Source organism: Staurois parvus, unplaced genomic scaffold, assembly GCF_062004578.1.
Source record: "Staurois parvus isolate SC_StPar_1 unplaced genomic scaffold, SC_StPar_1.0 ptg000525l, whole genome shotgun sequence".
NCBI lineage: Eukaryota > Metazoa > Chordata > Amphibia > Anura > Ranidae > Staurois > Staurois parvus.
In genome coordinates this window covers 4,530,147-4,545,782 of record NW_028318321.1, presented here as the reverse complement: position 1 = coordinate 4,545,782, position 15,636 = coordinate 4,530,147, and the positions used below count along the sequence as shown (strand labels likewise).

The 15,636-nt window shown below is 43.7% G+C and overlaps 1 protein-coding gene across 1 annotated transcript in view; it reads right to left on the bottom strand.

The window, feature by feature from the left end:
- Positions 1-15,636, bottom strand: part of KNDC1 (kinase non-catalytic C-lobe domain containing 1) — a 177,408-nt gene that overhangs the window by 123,671 nt on the left and 38,101 nt on the right. Inside the window, exons 2-3 of the mRNA XM_089690280.1 lie at positions 10,065-10,263; positions 1,539-1,597 (exon numbers count right to left, since the gene is read on the bottom strand). Of these exons, the coding sequence (XP_089546406.1) occupies positions 1,539-1,597; positions 10,065-10,263 (258 nt within the window). The remainder of the gene's footprint in view (positions 1-1,538; positions 1,598-10,064; positions 10,264-15,636) is intronic.

The following is a 15,636-nucleotide window of genomic DNA, read 5'->3' as shown; positions in this document are numbered from 1 at the left end:
TTTAGTAGCAGAAGGAGGGAGACTAAAGCTGGGTAAACACTAACAGTTTCCTCCCTCCCCCACCCCCGACAGAATACACAGATCAACGCTTGTAGCCAATGGCTGCGAGCATTGATCGGATGCTGGTTTTCCAGCATGACCATCCAATAGAAGACGGGCATAAGGCCGCCTTCTGTCAAACAGAGCCCTAAACACACAGGCTAATAGACGGATGGTTTCTGCTGAACACACTAAACAGCGTGAATGGATGAATCTCCCACTGTGGTTTTTTTGTGTTGTAACAGTTGGAACAGCCGCCTGTCAGAATAAACTAATAGTTCCTACATCTGATTGGAACTAGGCACTGTTCGGCCAACATTTTCCAACAGCTCCTTCAATTTTCAAATGAAGAATGTTGGGTGTGCCGACAAGGTCACCCACTGATCAAATTTCGGATGTGTATGGATTATGTTTGTAGAATAAGTATAACGTTTAGTGTCACTTTAACCATTCGCTGGCAGTCAACTGAATAGGCTAATACAATTTTTAGTAGCTTAATCCTATTACTAAAATTGCTAATGAGCTAAAGCGGTATTAAACCCAAACCTAAAAAATTTAATATATCGTAGTTTAACAATCATTAGATGTGGTGGCTGCATTAGTTTCCTTTTATTAGGCTTTCCCCTCTGTTTATACCTGGTGATTTGGCCAGTAACACAACTCCTGTATTAGAATGCTTCCACTCTAAAGGATTACAGGGGGCACCTTTGTACAGCAGCATTCTCAGCCTGGGGGGAGGGGAGTGTTAGATGTACCAGCAGATTTAGATTTGCTAGAAAATTAAAGCCAAACCCCAGCTCACACTGCAGTTACACAAGCAGACACAGCTGCTGTTATTTCTTTTGGGATCTATTTTTACATGAATAAAAGCTGATCATTGTAAGCATTCCTCATAGTGGCAAATGATTTGTCTCAACACTCTAACTGCTACATTGGCAGGACAGCTTGTACTGTTGAAAAACAACAGACTTACTAGCACGCCCACCAGATGAAAATAAAGGAAAGAAAGCGTAAAAAAAGAAAACAAATTCATATACCACATCTAAGAAATGGTAAGCTGCAATGTAAATGTTTGCATTTCTAGGTGTAGCAAATGATCAGTAAACAAATGGCTTCCTATAGAGCAGGCTACACAAGAGTAGCATCTAGTAGCAATCAAGAGTACATAATCACACAATGCCTCATTCATATATTTGTTATATATACATATATATTATATATTTATTGATTGCTACAAGATGCGACTACATACAACTTGTATAGCCTGCTCCATAGGAAGACATCAACAGGACCTAGTGAGTTAGTTCACACTTTGAAAAACTGAAATAGATTTGTTGGGTGAACTTTCTCTTTTCCATTAGCTTTGTACCTACGTACAGTGTGTTAATGTTTCCTACAATTAAAATATAAAAGACCTATTTAGAATGTGAATAGTTGCTTTATGAGTTACTGTTTTCATTTTTGTTTTTTATATAAGAAACTGTTCCAAAGTGACTTACCTCTAAAGTGTTACCAGTCAGATCAAATTCTGGAGGTACAAAAGCACCTTCGGGATCATCTGAAAATGAAAATGTAACCCAGTTTTATTAACTAGATCACTGAATACTTTGTAGTTTGTGTCAAACTGACAGCAAGCATGCCATTCATAAACCAGATCAGAGGAAATAACATTTAAAATATGCATAAAACACATCACAGTGAATATTTAATTTAATAACTGATATTAAGACATCACTTCACATGTGGGTTTTCATCTCTACCACATCACTTCACATGTGGGTTTTCATCTCTACCACATCACTTCACATGTGGGTTTTCATCTCTACCACCTATATTTTGGTACAAAGTAGACCGCTGTCTTTTATTTCCCTTTATACATTTGCAAATGTATTAGTTTTGGTGTAAAATCTAAAGCCCCGTACACATGATGAGAATATTGGACAATCGTCCGTTTTTTGTTTTTTATTGCATGCTAGTTTCATATTGTAAGTGAAGAGGTTACTAAAGTTACGAAAATTCTTGTATAACTGAAAGAAAATTCGGAAGTGATGTAATGTATTTGTATTGTATTTTCTGATGAAAACTGTACTGACTAAACAAAAATCATACAATTTTGTGCTTGTCCCTTCAATCAATTTCAGAGAAAAGCTGTGTTCTTACGATCAGATTAGTGTGCTATCGATTCGAAAGCGGTATTTTTCGTACAATTTTCTGATCGTGTGTACTAGGCTTAAGTCCCTTTGCATACAGGTGCATCTAGCTGCGATGAATCCCTTCTGGCATTTTAGTGAGCCTGGGAGGGACAGGTACATCACCCAGCTCAGCTGCCTGTAGGCTGTCAAAGTCTATAGCAAACTTCACAGAGGAACAAGGCAGGGGTGCCCACTGTCCCCCCTTCTTTTTACCTTAACTCTAGAACCCTTGGCTATAGAGGTATGACAGTCCCCCAACATAGTTGGCTTCTATAGTTAAACATGGGAGGACAATAAGCATTGTATGCTGACAACACCCTATTATTTCTGGGACGTCCTCGTTGATGGCTGAAATGTCCCTTATAACATTTTATGGCTCCGTCTCCGGTTTTACCATAAACTGGGACATATCAGTTCTCATGCCGCTTGACCCATTGTCTGCAGCTCTGCCTTCCATTGCATCTCAAATCTCCATAGTCTCCTCATTCATATATCTAGGGGTCACTGTAACACTACGGGTGTCTTATTATCTAGATAGAAACCTGGAACCCTTACTTACTAAGCTGAGACAAACTGGTAAGACATGGAGCAAACTGCCCTTGGTGGTTATGGGTAGAGCTAACCTAGTGAAAATGACATGGATGCCACAGCTATTATATCTCTTACACAACTGTCCCATATGGCTTCCTCAATGTATCAGTAGGAAAATTGATTCCCTCTTTAGAGACCTCATATGGAGGAACAGCCGTCCTAGAATATGACTTACCACACTCCAGCTTCCCAAGAATGGAGGAGGCTTAGCAATACCCGATGCTAGACTGTATTATCTGGCCTCCCATTTGCAGTACTTATATGGCTGGCATAATGTATATCTTCAAGACCCCATACATTGTATTATACTATCTCAATTTTCCCCAGCTGCGCCAGTAACATTAGTGGAGGCTAATCATTTCCATTTTAAAAAAGTGAATTTCCTACATTCTTATTAATTCACAAATTACGAGACTCCACTGGGGACATTACATTTGATATACCCAATTCATGCCTATTTGGAATAATTCACAGGCACTTGAAACTCGCAAAACTTGAAGGGTTTGAGTATTGAAAATGAGCTGGTATATTATTACTTCACCAGATGTATGATAAAGACATGTTGATTCCTTTTAGTACTTTGGCAAAGCACTACCAGGTTCCTAAAAAAATTATTTTTTCAATACATTCAATTACGTCATGCCCTGCAGAATCAATCTGCATCTTTCCCTTTAAATATAACCCTTACTCGATTCTTAATATGGCTGTATCTACAACTTGCTCCAAGCGGGGGTTGACAGGCAATCTGTACTTTACACTCCAGACAGCAGCTAGAGCTCGATTACAAGTAAACAGTAGTCAATTGTGGCGGTAGGATTTAGAGTCTATAGATGATGATCAGTGGACCCAGGCTCTGGAAGTTGTTACTCAGGTCTCACTGTCTCCCTCACAAAAACTGACTCAATTATTTATCCTCCACAGGGTGCACTATATGCCACAGAAGGTACAAACATTTGGGGCAAGCTCCATCTCCTAACTGCCCTAGATGTACGAACATCACAAGTACTCTTATTCATATGCTGTAACAATGCCCTAAACTTCACTGTTATTAGACATCCATTTTTTATATACTTAACAGTATCTGCGCTATGCAGGTACTGCTAGACCCAAAGTTGGCTATTTTAGGTATTTCCCTGGAAGATACACTTCCAGCCGAAGTCAGTTTGCTTTGGACTAGGGCCTAGTTTCCAGCCCATAAAGTAATACTATAGAAATGGCTCTTGCCCACACCCCCTTCCATTTCCCAATGGTGGGATGCAGTCAATTTCAATCTCAAAAGGGAAGAAATGACTTATAAACATAAGGGTTGTCCCTAGAAATTTCATAAAATGTGGTCTCCATGGCTGTCCTCTACTGAATCAACCTGTACCTCCCAGCTTGAAGATTCTGATTTAGAGGGATAAAGTCTCTTTCTTTCTTTCTTTCCTTTCTGTACTTTAAGTTACATGGGCCTTATATTTGTATTTTTACCTGTACTTTGATAATTGGCCCCCTATGCTGTCAATCACAGCCAGTGAGCCAATGAGGAGAGAGGGGGGTGGGGCGCGGCTGAGCTACTGGTCTGTGTGTGAATGGACACAAGCGAGTCTGCTTGGATGTCCCTGTAGCAGGGAGGAGCCAGGAGTGCCAGTGGGTGACCCAAGAAGATGATGATTGGGGCTGCTCTGTGCAAAACTCCTGCACAGAACAAGCATGACATTTATGTTACAAGGGGCCTAAATTGTATTTAAAGCCAAAGTACATATTTTTTGCATAGAGTAAGAAAAGCTAATTGTCCTGGTGACTACTGTCACTGGAACAGTAAGACTGCTTCACTCCATAGCACAGTGTGCATGCAGTTTTCATGCGGGCTAACCATGCTTTGCCAAAGACTTCCATCGGATTGGGAGGTTTTACTGTGCTTACGGAAAATGTTCCAGAACCTCACAATCTAATGGAAGTCTATGGTAAAGTGCGGGTAACCACCATGAAAACTACAGATCCACTGCACAGCACCCACGCTGCGGGAGAAACCACAGAGGATCAGCGTGAAAGCAGCCTAAAGATGAAACATTTACAAGGCAAAATCTTGGTTTGGAAACAATAGCTTTTGTGACTATGCAGAGATATAGTTAAATGAAAGTTTTTCTTCCTGGAGTTCAGCTTTAAGCCTAAAACTGCTGTTACAACACAGAATAGCAGAATCATAGCTAATGAGTTAGGCTGTGTGGATATTTGCATGTAGCCAACAGTTCCACTATAGAGCCATGCATTATTACTTCTAAATCACAGTATTAACAAAACATATAAGGAAGTAGAACATTCAGCTTCATTACCAATTAACCTGCACTGGATTAATGATATTGGTTTCTAAGATACATAATAAGACCCTATATATAGCTGAAACCATGGTGAATCTCCTCTAAAGTAATGCCAAATATGTGCTAGCAGTGGAAGTTCATCCTAGAATTACCCAATGAACATTAAACAGAAATATAATACATGCATCCTAATAAATGCATAGCAGCATATTTGACTGTTCATGCTTTAGTTGCCAAGCAATCAGCATCGGAAACTGCCAGAAATTACCAATGACACTATGCAACTTTTGGTGTCGCTTAGCCATCCACCTCCCCCATGTTACCCATGTCTTGTGATTGCAAAGCCTGTCTGGGAAACGCTTCCTCATAGCCCTGTAAAAGTATTAGACAGCTGAGCAAAACTATGATTTTCATGGTGTTGCTGGTAGATGGCTGCCAGTTTCTAATGCTGATTACTGGACAACTGGAGGGCGGACAGTCAAACATGGTGCACATACTGTGTAACACATATGCCATTTAGGCATACAGTATGTGCTATATAGGTCTCTTTAATATTCATAAAGTCGTTCTAGGATGAGTCTTCCACTTTAAACGAAAAACAAAAACAAAAAAAACCCTTGCTTCTCTAGACAGCAGTGCTGCCAAGTTAGTACTAAATGGGAGTATGCTCTTCAGGCCTCCTGCTAAGCATCTTTGGAACAGTGGGCAACACTTGGCTTAACAAGGAAAGTAAATACAAAGGCAAATATTTCAAGTCTTGTGCAGACAGCAACAGGCCTGATAGACATTGCTCAACAGGCTGCTTTAAGTTTAGTAAACATGGCTCATTCCAGTGCAATAGGATGTGTTACGTGAAAGCTCTACAGTATGAAATATCAGCAGTAGAGTGCATAATCTGCTTTGACCGCTACAATTTGTTTTTGCCTATAAAATTAACCTGTAACCCTTAAAAAGCACTTTCTTTTCTATACAATATGTGCAAGTTATTGTGCTTTACCACGCAAGTCCATCTACCTACTTAGACTATCTGAGAACAACAAACTCACTGGATGGCCTATGTTGCAATTGTTTTTTTTTTTATCTCACCAAAGATAATATATGACATACTGGGGGAGATTTATTAAAACTGGTGCACACAGAATCTAGTGCAGTTGTGCATAGTAACCAATCAGCTTCTAGTTTTTTTTTTTTTTCAAAGCTTAATTGTACAAGCTGATGTTAGAAGCAAATTGGTTATTATGCACAGCTGTAGTAAATCTCCCCCACTGTATCCACAAATTGGTCCATGAAATATTCTCATGGAAATATGAAAAATGTAAAAGAAAAGCAACTGTCAAACTTCAACTGGCCTGTGAGATCTGACACTACAGACCATACAGCAATGAAAAGAAAGACAAAACATTTAGATTCTTGCAAAGTCCTGCTGTGTCTGGTTTGCTGTAAAGTGGAACAATGGACAATCAAGTCATTTACATGGTACTAAAGGAGCTTCAAAACAGTTTCATACCATCTTCTATAGTCACAGGCACTGTGGAGCAATTCATCCTCATAATTTCAGCAGAAACATAAGCTGTTCAAGTAATTTTCTCAGCAGCTGAGCTCCCCTGCACTGTGTTTTCATTAGAGCAGCCTTTCTCAACCTTTTACCCCAGAGGAACTCTTGAAAATATGTACAGGCCTCCAGGAATCCCTGCTAAAACCGACTTTTTGGAGATCAGGGAGAATACCCCTTACACTGGTGGCCACTGAAAAGAATGCCTCCCCTGCAGTGGTAGTCTGAACCATCTTTACAGGCAGCTAAAAGTATCACTGGTGTTATGCAGCTGTGAGATCACTTAGTTACTGCTCAAGAAAACCTCTGGCAATATCTGGAGATACCCTGGGCTTTTACAGAAACCTGACTGAGAATGGCTGCATTGAAGATGAGGCTGAAAAGTTGTCACGTTAGTGCTGGGAAGGAGAAGAAAGCAATGTATTCAGTGCTTCTGAAGAGGATGAATAGCTCCAAAGTGCTTGCAAATACAGAGGTCACTGAAGGCCTAAAGCTAAACTTTTTTTTCTAATTTTGGATAAAGTAAAGGAGTGTTATAACCACTGTCAGTTTTTTTGCCATCTGTGTTCCATTGGGGAGATTTCAATTTGCGTCCTGTCCCATAGCTAAAACAGGAAATGAGTGGAAATCCCTTCAAGGTGAGGCAATCCCTGGTTGTCTCCAGGGTACCAGAGATAGTGTCTCCATTGGAAGAATTCCCTTCTTTCAATGTTCTGGGGACAACCCAAAATTTGGGATTTTCTTTTACTTCCACTTTTGATGATAACAGTAAACATGACAAATAGAGAGGGTGGATCTCTCTATTGGGGCACAGACAGCAATAAAAACCTTATGTGTTTTAATACCTCTAAAAATTCTATCCTAAAAAAAAAAAAATGTTTTGCCTTTAGTTACAGTGGTTCCAAAGTCTTGAGGTTTTTTACTTTCATGCATGAAGGTAAAAAAACCTTCTGTGTGTAGCAACACCCTCAGCCCTCCTTAACACTTGCCTGAGTCCCCTCTTGATCTAGCGATGTCCACGAAAGCATCGGTTCTCTGGGGACACTCGTTCCTGATTGGCTTAGGCATCAGCTGGAGCCAGTGAGCTAATCAGGAGAGGCGGGGCCAAGCTGTAGCTCTGTGTGTGAATGGACATGCAGAGCCACAGCTGGGGAGCGTGCCTGCTTGAGTGCCCCCATAACAAGCTGTTTGCTATAGGGACACCCAATAGGAGGGACCTGGAGCGCTGGAGGGGGACCCGAGAAGAGGAGAATCTGGACTGCTTTGTGTAAAACCACTGCACAGCGCAGGTAAGTATGACAGGTTTGTTATTTTTAACCTTCCTGGAGGTATTCCTCAGTGTAGCTCGGGGTAAAGTTTCAGCACAAGCGGTAACCCCGAGCTACACTCGGGAATACCTTGCAGCGTTGCTCCGGGATGTCTTCTGCACTTACCTTGTCCTGCGCTCCTGCGATGTCCCTCCTGCAGTGTCCCCGGCAACGTCCTCCAGCCAAGGCCGGCATCTATCTTCTGGGTTCCGTTTCATGCGACGTCAGGACGTACGCGGACGGAACAGGCAGGAAATTAAAAACATGTGAAAAAGTGACATTCACTAAATACACTAAAATCACATAGTAAAACATTACTGTATCAAACCATTTCATATACATTTTGTCCCTAGTGCTTTGTCCTGTGCCCTGCCTGCATTTTTACCGCTCTTTCTGCCTGGAAACTGAAAAATGTCCATGGCGTCCAAAAAGCGCCCCTTTCGGTCAAAAGCGATTTTAGACCAGCTAGAGAACAGCGATAGTAAATTAGAACTACTTGCAGAATTGAGTGATAATGATTCGTGGGGAAATTTGTCATCAGACACTGAAAACGATTTTGCGACTTTGCTCAGCAATGTGCGAATTTTGCGCTATATTTCAAATTTCAGTGTTTTTGGTTTGATTACATTGTTGAATTAAATTTATTATTATATTATTTTTTATGATTATTAAATTATAATTTATGATTTCGTGTTTCAAATTTTACCATACTCGGGATGTTTACTAGACTCTTGTTCGGACAGATTGCAGTGAGTTATTCCTAAAAATTACAGGCCTACAATAAAAAAAATACATATTTCCATGCAAAAAAATGTACTGCTTTGAGCACAGAAATACTGACATAATCAGACCGCTAGGAAGGCTACGAGAAAAAAAACAAAACTTTAGCATCACTTTAATCTTCAGGCCTCATGCACACTGGGCATAAAAACATCACTTTTAAGGCCTCTATACGACCCTCTACGTTAGCTTATGTGTCCTAGCACACAGGCATTTACAGGCAGAAAGAAAACCCATCGCTGGCACATTCAGGAGAGGAGCATTGTGCTTGACGTGCCTAAACATGTCCACAAATATGCTTGAGCATTCATTCATTCCAATGGCCACAATAAATTAACAAACTGGCCAATGGAATCAATGAACGCCTAGACGCTTGACCTGCCTAATTGTGTCTGCAAAATATGGCTTTAGAGCTTTTTAATGCTGCTTTTTCCTCCCCTGGAGTGAAGGCACCCAGGAAAGGAAAAGAAAATGCCCTGTGTACATGAGGCCTGAAAGATTGATTCTGTTACTAGAATGCATTAAGGTAAAGAACCATTTCACGTCTCTGCAGCCTAAATATACACACAGGAGGTAAAGAACACATCATATCTCAAGCTCGCTTCCGAGCTGCACTCCTGTGAATGGAAATTGTTCACTCACTGTGACTGTACACTCACTCCCGCTCTTTCCTCATTGGTTCACTGGCTGTGATTGACTGCAGCAGGAGGCAATTGCTCCGACTGCTGTATGAGCCAATGAGGAGAGAGAGAGGAGAGAGAGACCTGGAGAGCTGTGGTTCTTATGCATGTCGCTGGATTGAGATGGGACCTCAGGTAAGCATAAGGAGCTGCACTCCGAAGGTTTTTTACCTTAATGCATATTAATTAAAAACAAAACAACACACACAAGCTTTACAATCACTTTAATGTATTATATGCATTCATTTAAAGAACTGGCTTTAGAGCCACTTTACATCTGTGCCTAAAATATGCACACAGGAAAAGAACACCTCACATCTCTGGCCCTTCTTACATATGCCAACGCTGTCATATTAGTAGCTTGTTTACATGAAGGAAACTGATCTTTACTGGTCCCTGAAAGAAAACACTGTCACGTCATTGTATTTTTCAATATTTCAAAAGACAAGTTTCATTTATTTAATATACTGCTTTGACGTGTTGTTATGCAGCTTGCAGCGGTGTAGTTTACAGGGTAACACCATTGCATTGTGTTTATTTCATGAGAAATTTCATAAATGATGCACTTTTGTCATTGAAAAAACTGCTGTGGGACTTGGATAGACCCAGCGAGAGAGACTTACCACTAAGCTGCTCCATAAAACAGACATTGCCGCTGGTGTTAAAGGCCAGTGTGTCTGGTGTTATACACAGAGTCTGGAAGATGGCTGCGTGAGAGATGTCCTTCATGGAATAGCAGCATTCCAGGCAGATTGCCCAAATGTCCTGCTCAGTGAGACAGTTATCCCGTAGTGACAAAATATCAGCCAAGGAGACGTTTTCCTGCCAAGAGATTTCACAGTAATTCAGTGAGGGTATAAACAAAGTGCTACACCACATCTTCATTTGTTACCAAACTCTATTACAAAGGAACAATGCAAATTAAAATTAATGTGTACAATACACAACTCTGCCAATCGCTATTCTCCATTTAGGTATAATGTGGCTTATTATACAGAAGTATAGTAACCTATAACAAACAAACAATAAGATTTCACTGCCTTAGTACTTTAGGGCAGAGGTCTCCGAACTGCAACCCTTTGCTTGTGCTTATCCGACCCTTGAGTCACTTTTCCTCCCATGGACCCCAACAGTGGGACATAATTCTTCCCAAGGACACCCACTGATGGAGCACTATTCCTATCACTGATGCCAACGATGGCGCACGATTCCTCCTCACTGATTAAAACGATGGGGTACTATTCCTACCACTGACACCAACGATGGGGCACTATTCTTCCCACTGACAACAATGCTGAGGCACAATTTCACCGACACCAATGATGGGGCACTAATCTTTCCGCTAACCACAAAGCCTGGGGCACAGTTTACTCCCACTGGCGCTGGGACATTTTCTACTTCCACTGGCCAGTCTGGCCCTCCTAAAGTCTGAAGGACAGTAAACTGGCCTTTTGTTTAAAAAGTTTGGAGATCCATGCTCTAGACTGACCAAAGAGGACTCTTGCTTGATTACTACTGTTTGCAGATTATTATGCCTCTCTGTATTGAAACCAAATATAGACCAAAGTCTATCTTTTAGGTAAAAGCTCTTTTTCATTTTGGATAGAGTATGGGAGGTAAAAATAAAAACAGAGAACACTGGTACAGATTAAACCATTTTAACAAGTATAAAAAAGATAAAACTTCACTATTGGTGAAATTACTTGATCAGTGCATATCACCTGGAACACCCAGATACACCACCAATTCTGGAAATCCCTCACTAGTTAGCTAGCAAATAGGGAGGACACTAGGCAAGATAGTAATGGTGATGTGGTCCCTGGGAGAACCAAAATGAAGCAGGATACAAAGACGTCCCAAGTTGGTATGAAAGGGGGGGGGGGGGCAAGTTGTAAACTTGGTGACAGCTCCACTAAGCACTGTCAAGTTGCAGGGTCATGCCCCTTTTTCAGAGTCCTGAAGAAGGTGCATGGCCTGAAACATTGCCATCTTGTCCAGCTTCTTCTCCCTTTGCAGGCTACCTGTGAGAGATTGCCTAGCAACTGGTGGCGTGTCCAGATGTTCCTCTGGATATCTTCCAATGGCATCACTAGTTTTGCTGACACTGGTGACACCTAAGGATTCCCTCACTTTGGAAGAATTTCCTCTCACTTCCTGTTGTAGATATGGGACAGGAAGCGAATGTAAATCTGCCCAATGAGACACAAATGGCAGGAGAAAAAAATTCTGACATGAATTATACCCCTCCCTTACTCTAAAATGAAAAAAAAGAACAAATGATAATGCTTAGAAAATAGACAGAGACAGTGAAAAAGTTAGTGTTTCCTCACATAGGTGGTCACTGAAAGATTGCCTAGTTATACTGGAGGTTGGTAGGAGAAAAACCCTCTTGCATTGGTGGTATATAGGAAAAGAACCCTCTGACAATGGTGGTAAGAGGAAAGAGGGTCCTCTTACATTGGTGGTAAATGGAAGAACGGCTCTGTTATATTTGTGGTCAGTGAGAATGTCGCTCTTACACATGGCTGAAAAGATGAATGGTGTCAATGGTTACTTATCCGAGAGGCACACATTGTTAACTGTTCAAGGAATCTCTAAAAACCTTTTATGGAATCTAAGGTTCCATGGAACATTCCCTGGTTGAGAAAAACTGGGTAAGGACCTCTGCCAAGTTCGTATTGCTATCTGCATCCCCATTGGGGAGTCACTGCTCTTTTTTTACTACTAATCATTATCAAGAAAAAGTGAAGAGAAACACAAAATGTCCCCAGAACTAGCAGGAGGGGAAAATCTTCCAATGAGGAACCCTTGTTGCGCAGACATCAGTTTAATAGAGGGATTTCCCCTCCCTTTGGGAGATTTCTACTAACTTCCAGTTTACAACCACGTACAGGAACTGAAGGGAACTTTCCTTGATGATACACAGATGGCAAAAAAATCTGTTTAGATAGGAGTTGTAATCAACCCTACCCCCATCTTCCATCTATAACTATGAAAACATTTTAGCTTTTACATATACATGTCCTCCTACAGATGAACTCCGCCACGGCGTGACAGACTCTCCGCATCATCACGCCCTGATGTGAAACCTTTCACCTCCCCCGATTTGACCAGCACTCCGCTCACCCTAACATGTTACCTGCACTCCTCCTCCTCGTATTCCTCTCCTCCATTCCCAAAATCGCCTCCCTCTACCCCCCTACTCCCCCAAAACAGCTCTACATTGCTCCTTCACTTCTTCCTTCTCCCCACTACGGCTCTCACCACCTCCTCCTGATACTCCACTCTCCCGCCGACCCACACGCCACCACTAACAGATCCACACGCTCCTGCACATCCCGTTCCCATGCCATCTTCCTCACCCTTCTTCTCCTAACCGCCGGGGACATCTCCCCGAACCCTGGCCCCCCACCTCCTTACTCCCCCTCTAGGCACCCTCCTCCTCCCGCCAGCCGCTGCAACCCCCTCAATCTTATACCCGTCCCCTTTCTCCCTGCATCTACCCCTCCTCTCTCGGTTGCACTCCTGAACGCCCGTTCGGTTTGCAACAAGCTCACCACCATCCATGACCTCTTTCTCTCCCACTCCCTCAACCTCCTAGCGGTCACCGAAACCTGGATCAAAGCCACTGACTCCACCTCCCCTGCAGCACTCACCTATGGAGGCCTGGTCTGGACCCACTCACCCAGACCGAGTGGTCGCAGAGGTGGTGAGGTCGGCATGTTCCTGTCACCGCTGAGCACCTTCCAGGTTCTCCCTAACCCCCCTCCCTATCCTTCTCCTCCCTCGAGGCCCACTGCATTCGACTCTTCTCTCCCACCCCTCTGAGGATTGCAGTAATCTATCAGCCTCCTGGACCCGTATCCCGCTTCCTGGACGACTTTGCCGCCTGGCTTCCCTTCTTCCTCTCCTCTGAGCTACCGACCATCATCTTTGGGGACTTCAATATCCCCTTCAACTTCAACAATCCGGATACTTCCCAACTCCTCCTCCTAACCTCCTCTTTCACGCTCACACAGCGCACACAGTCTTCCACCCACACCGATGGGAACACCCTGGACATCGTTTTCTCCCACCTCTGCCCCTCTCCACTCAGCAGCTGACCGTTTCTACGACAGTATCCTTCCACTGTCATGCCCTGACCTGGCCAGTACTGCGTACAACGACTCACTGTCAGCTGCCCTAGAGTCTCTGGCACCCCTAACCACACGTAACATCAGACCCCGACCGCTTCAACCGTGGCAGAATGACCATAAAAAACGTCTCAAACAACGCAGTCACGCGCTGGAGCGATTATGGCACAAAACCAGATCCCCTCGAGCGTTCTCCCTCTACAAATCTGCCTTCCTCACCTACACCTCCTCCCTCCACGCCGCCAAGCAAGCCTACTTCGTAACCCTCATTATCACCCTTTCCACCTGTCCTCGCCGGCTCTTCTCCACTTTCAACTCCCTGCTCTCCCCCCCCCATCTTCCTCTCTACTGGCGCATTCCCCTCCCCCCTAAAGCACGCGCACATCACCCCCTTACTCAAAACACCCTCCCTGGACCCCACTGACCTGAACAACCTTAGACCATCTCCCTGCTGCCACTCACTTCAAAGCTCCTTGAGCGCTTAGTTTACAATCGCCTAAGCGCCCACCTCACTGACAACAACCTCCTTGATCCCCTACAGTCTGGCTTCCGTCCCCTACACTCCACCAAAACCGCCCTACTTAAAATCACTAACGACCTGCTAACTGACAAAGCTAATGGCCACTACTCAGTCCTCCTACTCATCGACCTCTCTGCGGCCTTCGACACAGTCGACCACCCCCTCCTCCTTACTAAACTACACTCCCTTAGCATCAGGGACTCTGCTCTCTCCTGGTTCTCCTCTTACCTATCCCAACGCTCTTTCAGCGGTACCTATAACGCTGCCACCTCCCCCTCTCTCCCCCTCTCTGTTGGGGTCCCCCAAGGCTCTGTCCTCGGACCCCTTCTCTTCTCCATCTACACCTCCTCCCTTGGCAAACTGATACACTCCCACGGCTTCAACTATTACCTCTATGCCGATGACACACAAATTTACCTCTCCACCCCTCCCCTCACCCCCTCACTCTCCGCCCGCATCACCCACCTCCTAAACGACATATCAGACTGGATGTCGCTCCATTTCCTCAAGTTAAACCTTTCCAAAACCGAGCTCCTAGTTTTCCCTCCAGCCCGTGCCCCCCCCCCCATCCTCTCCATCACGACTAACAACGCCACCATCAATCCCACCCCACACGCCAAAGTCCTAGGTGTCACCCTGGACTCAAACCTTTCCTTCTAACCTCATGTCCAATCACTATCAAATTCATGCAGGCTCCACCTCCGCAACATCTCCAAGATACGCAAGTTCCTCACCCCAGACACCACTAAACAACTCGTACACTCCCTTATTATCTCACGCCTAGCCTACTGCAACTCCCTTTTCACCGGCCTACCCCGACAAACACTATCCCCGCTCCAGTCTATCCTGAACTCAGCTAGACTCATCCACCTCACCAACCGCTCCACTTCTGCCACCCCCCTCTGCCAATCCCTTCACTGGCTCCCAATTGCCCAACGCATTAAATTCAAAATACTAACTCTGACATACAAAGCCATTCATAACGCTGCCCCAAACTACCTCACTGATCTGATACCCAAATACCACCCTACCCGTGCCCTTCGCTCCTCACAAGACCTCCTACTCTCTAGCTCCCTGGTCTCCTCCTCCCACACCTGACTGCAGGACTTCTCCAGGACTTCCCCCATCCTCTGGAGCTCCCTACCCCAATCCATCAGACTGTCACCTACCCTCCTCCCCTTCAGGCGCACCCTGAAAACCCATCTCTTCAGGGAAGCCTATCCCACCCTCACCTAACAGCCGTTCTCTTCCACTCCTCCTACCACTCCATCCCCTACAGCCACTTCCTCCTGTACCTCTACCCCCTCCCTTCTAGATTATAAGCTCGAAAGAGCAGGGCCCTCGTACCCCTCGTGTATTGTATTGTTACTGTATTGTCTCGTACTGTCCCCCCACTTTAATGTACAGCGCTGAGCAAACCTTTTGGCGCTATATAAACAAACACTGTATAATAATAATAATAATAATATACTTTAAGGTGACACTGTCATTTCTAAAGAATTTCCAAGAATAATTCAACATGCCAGATTTTTTGGCAGACAA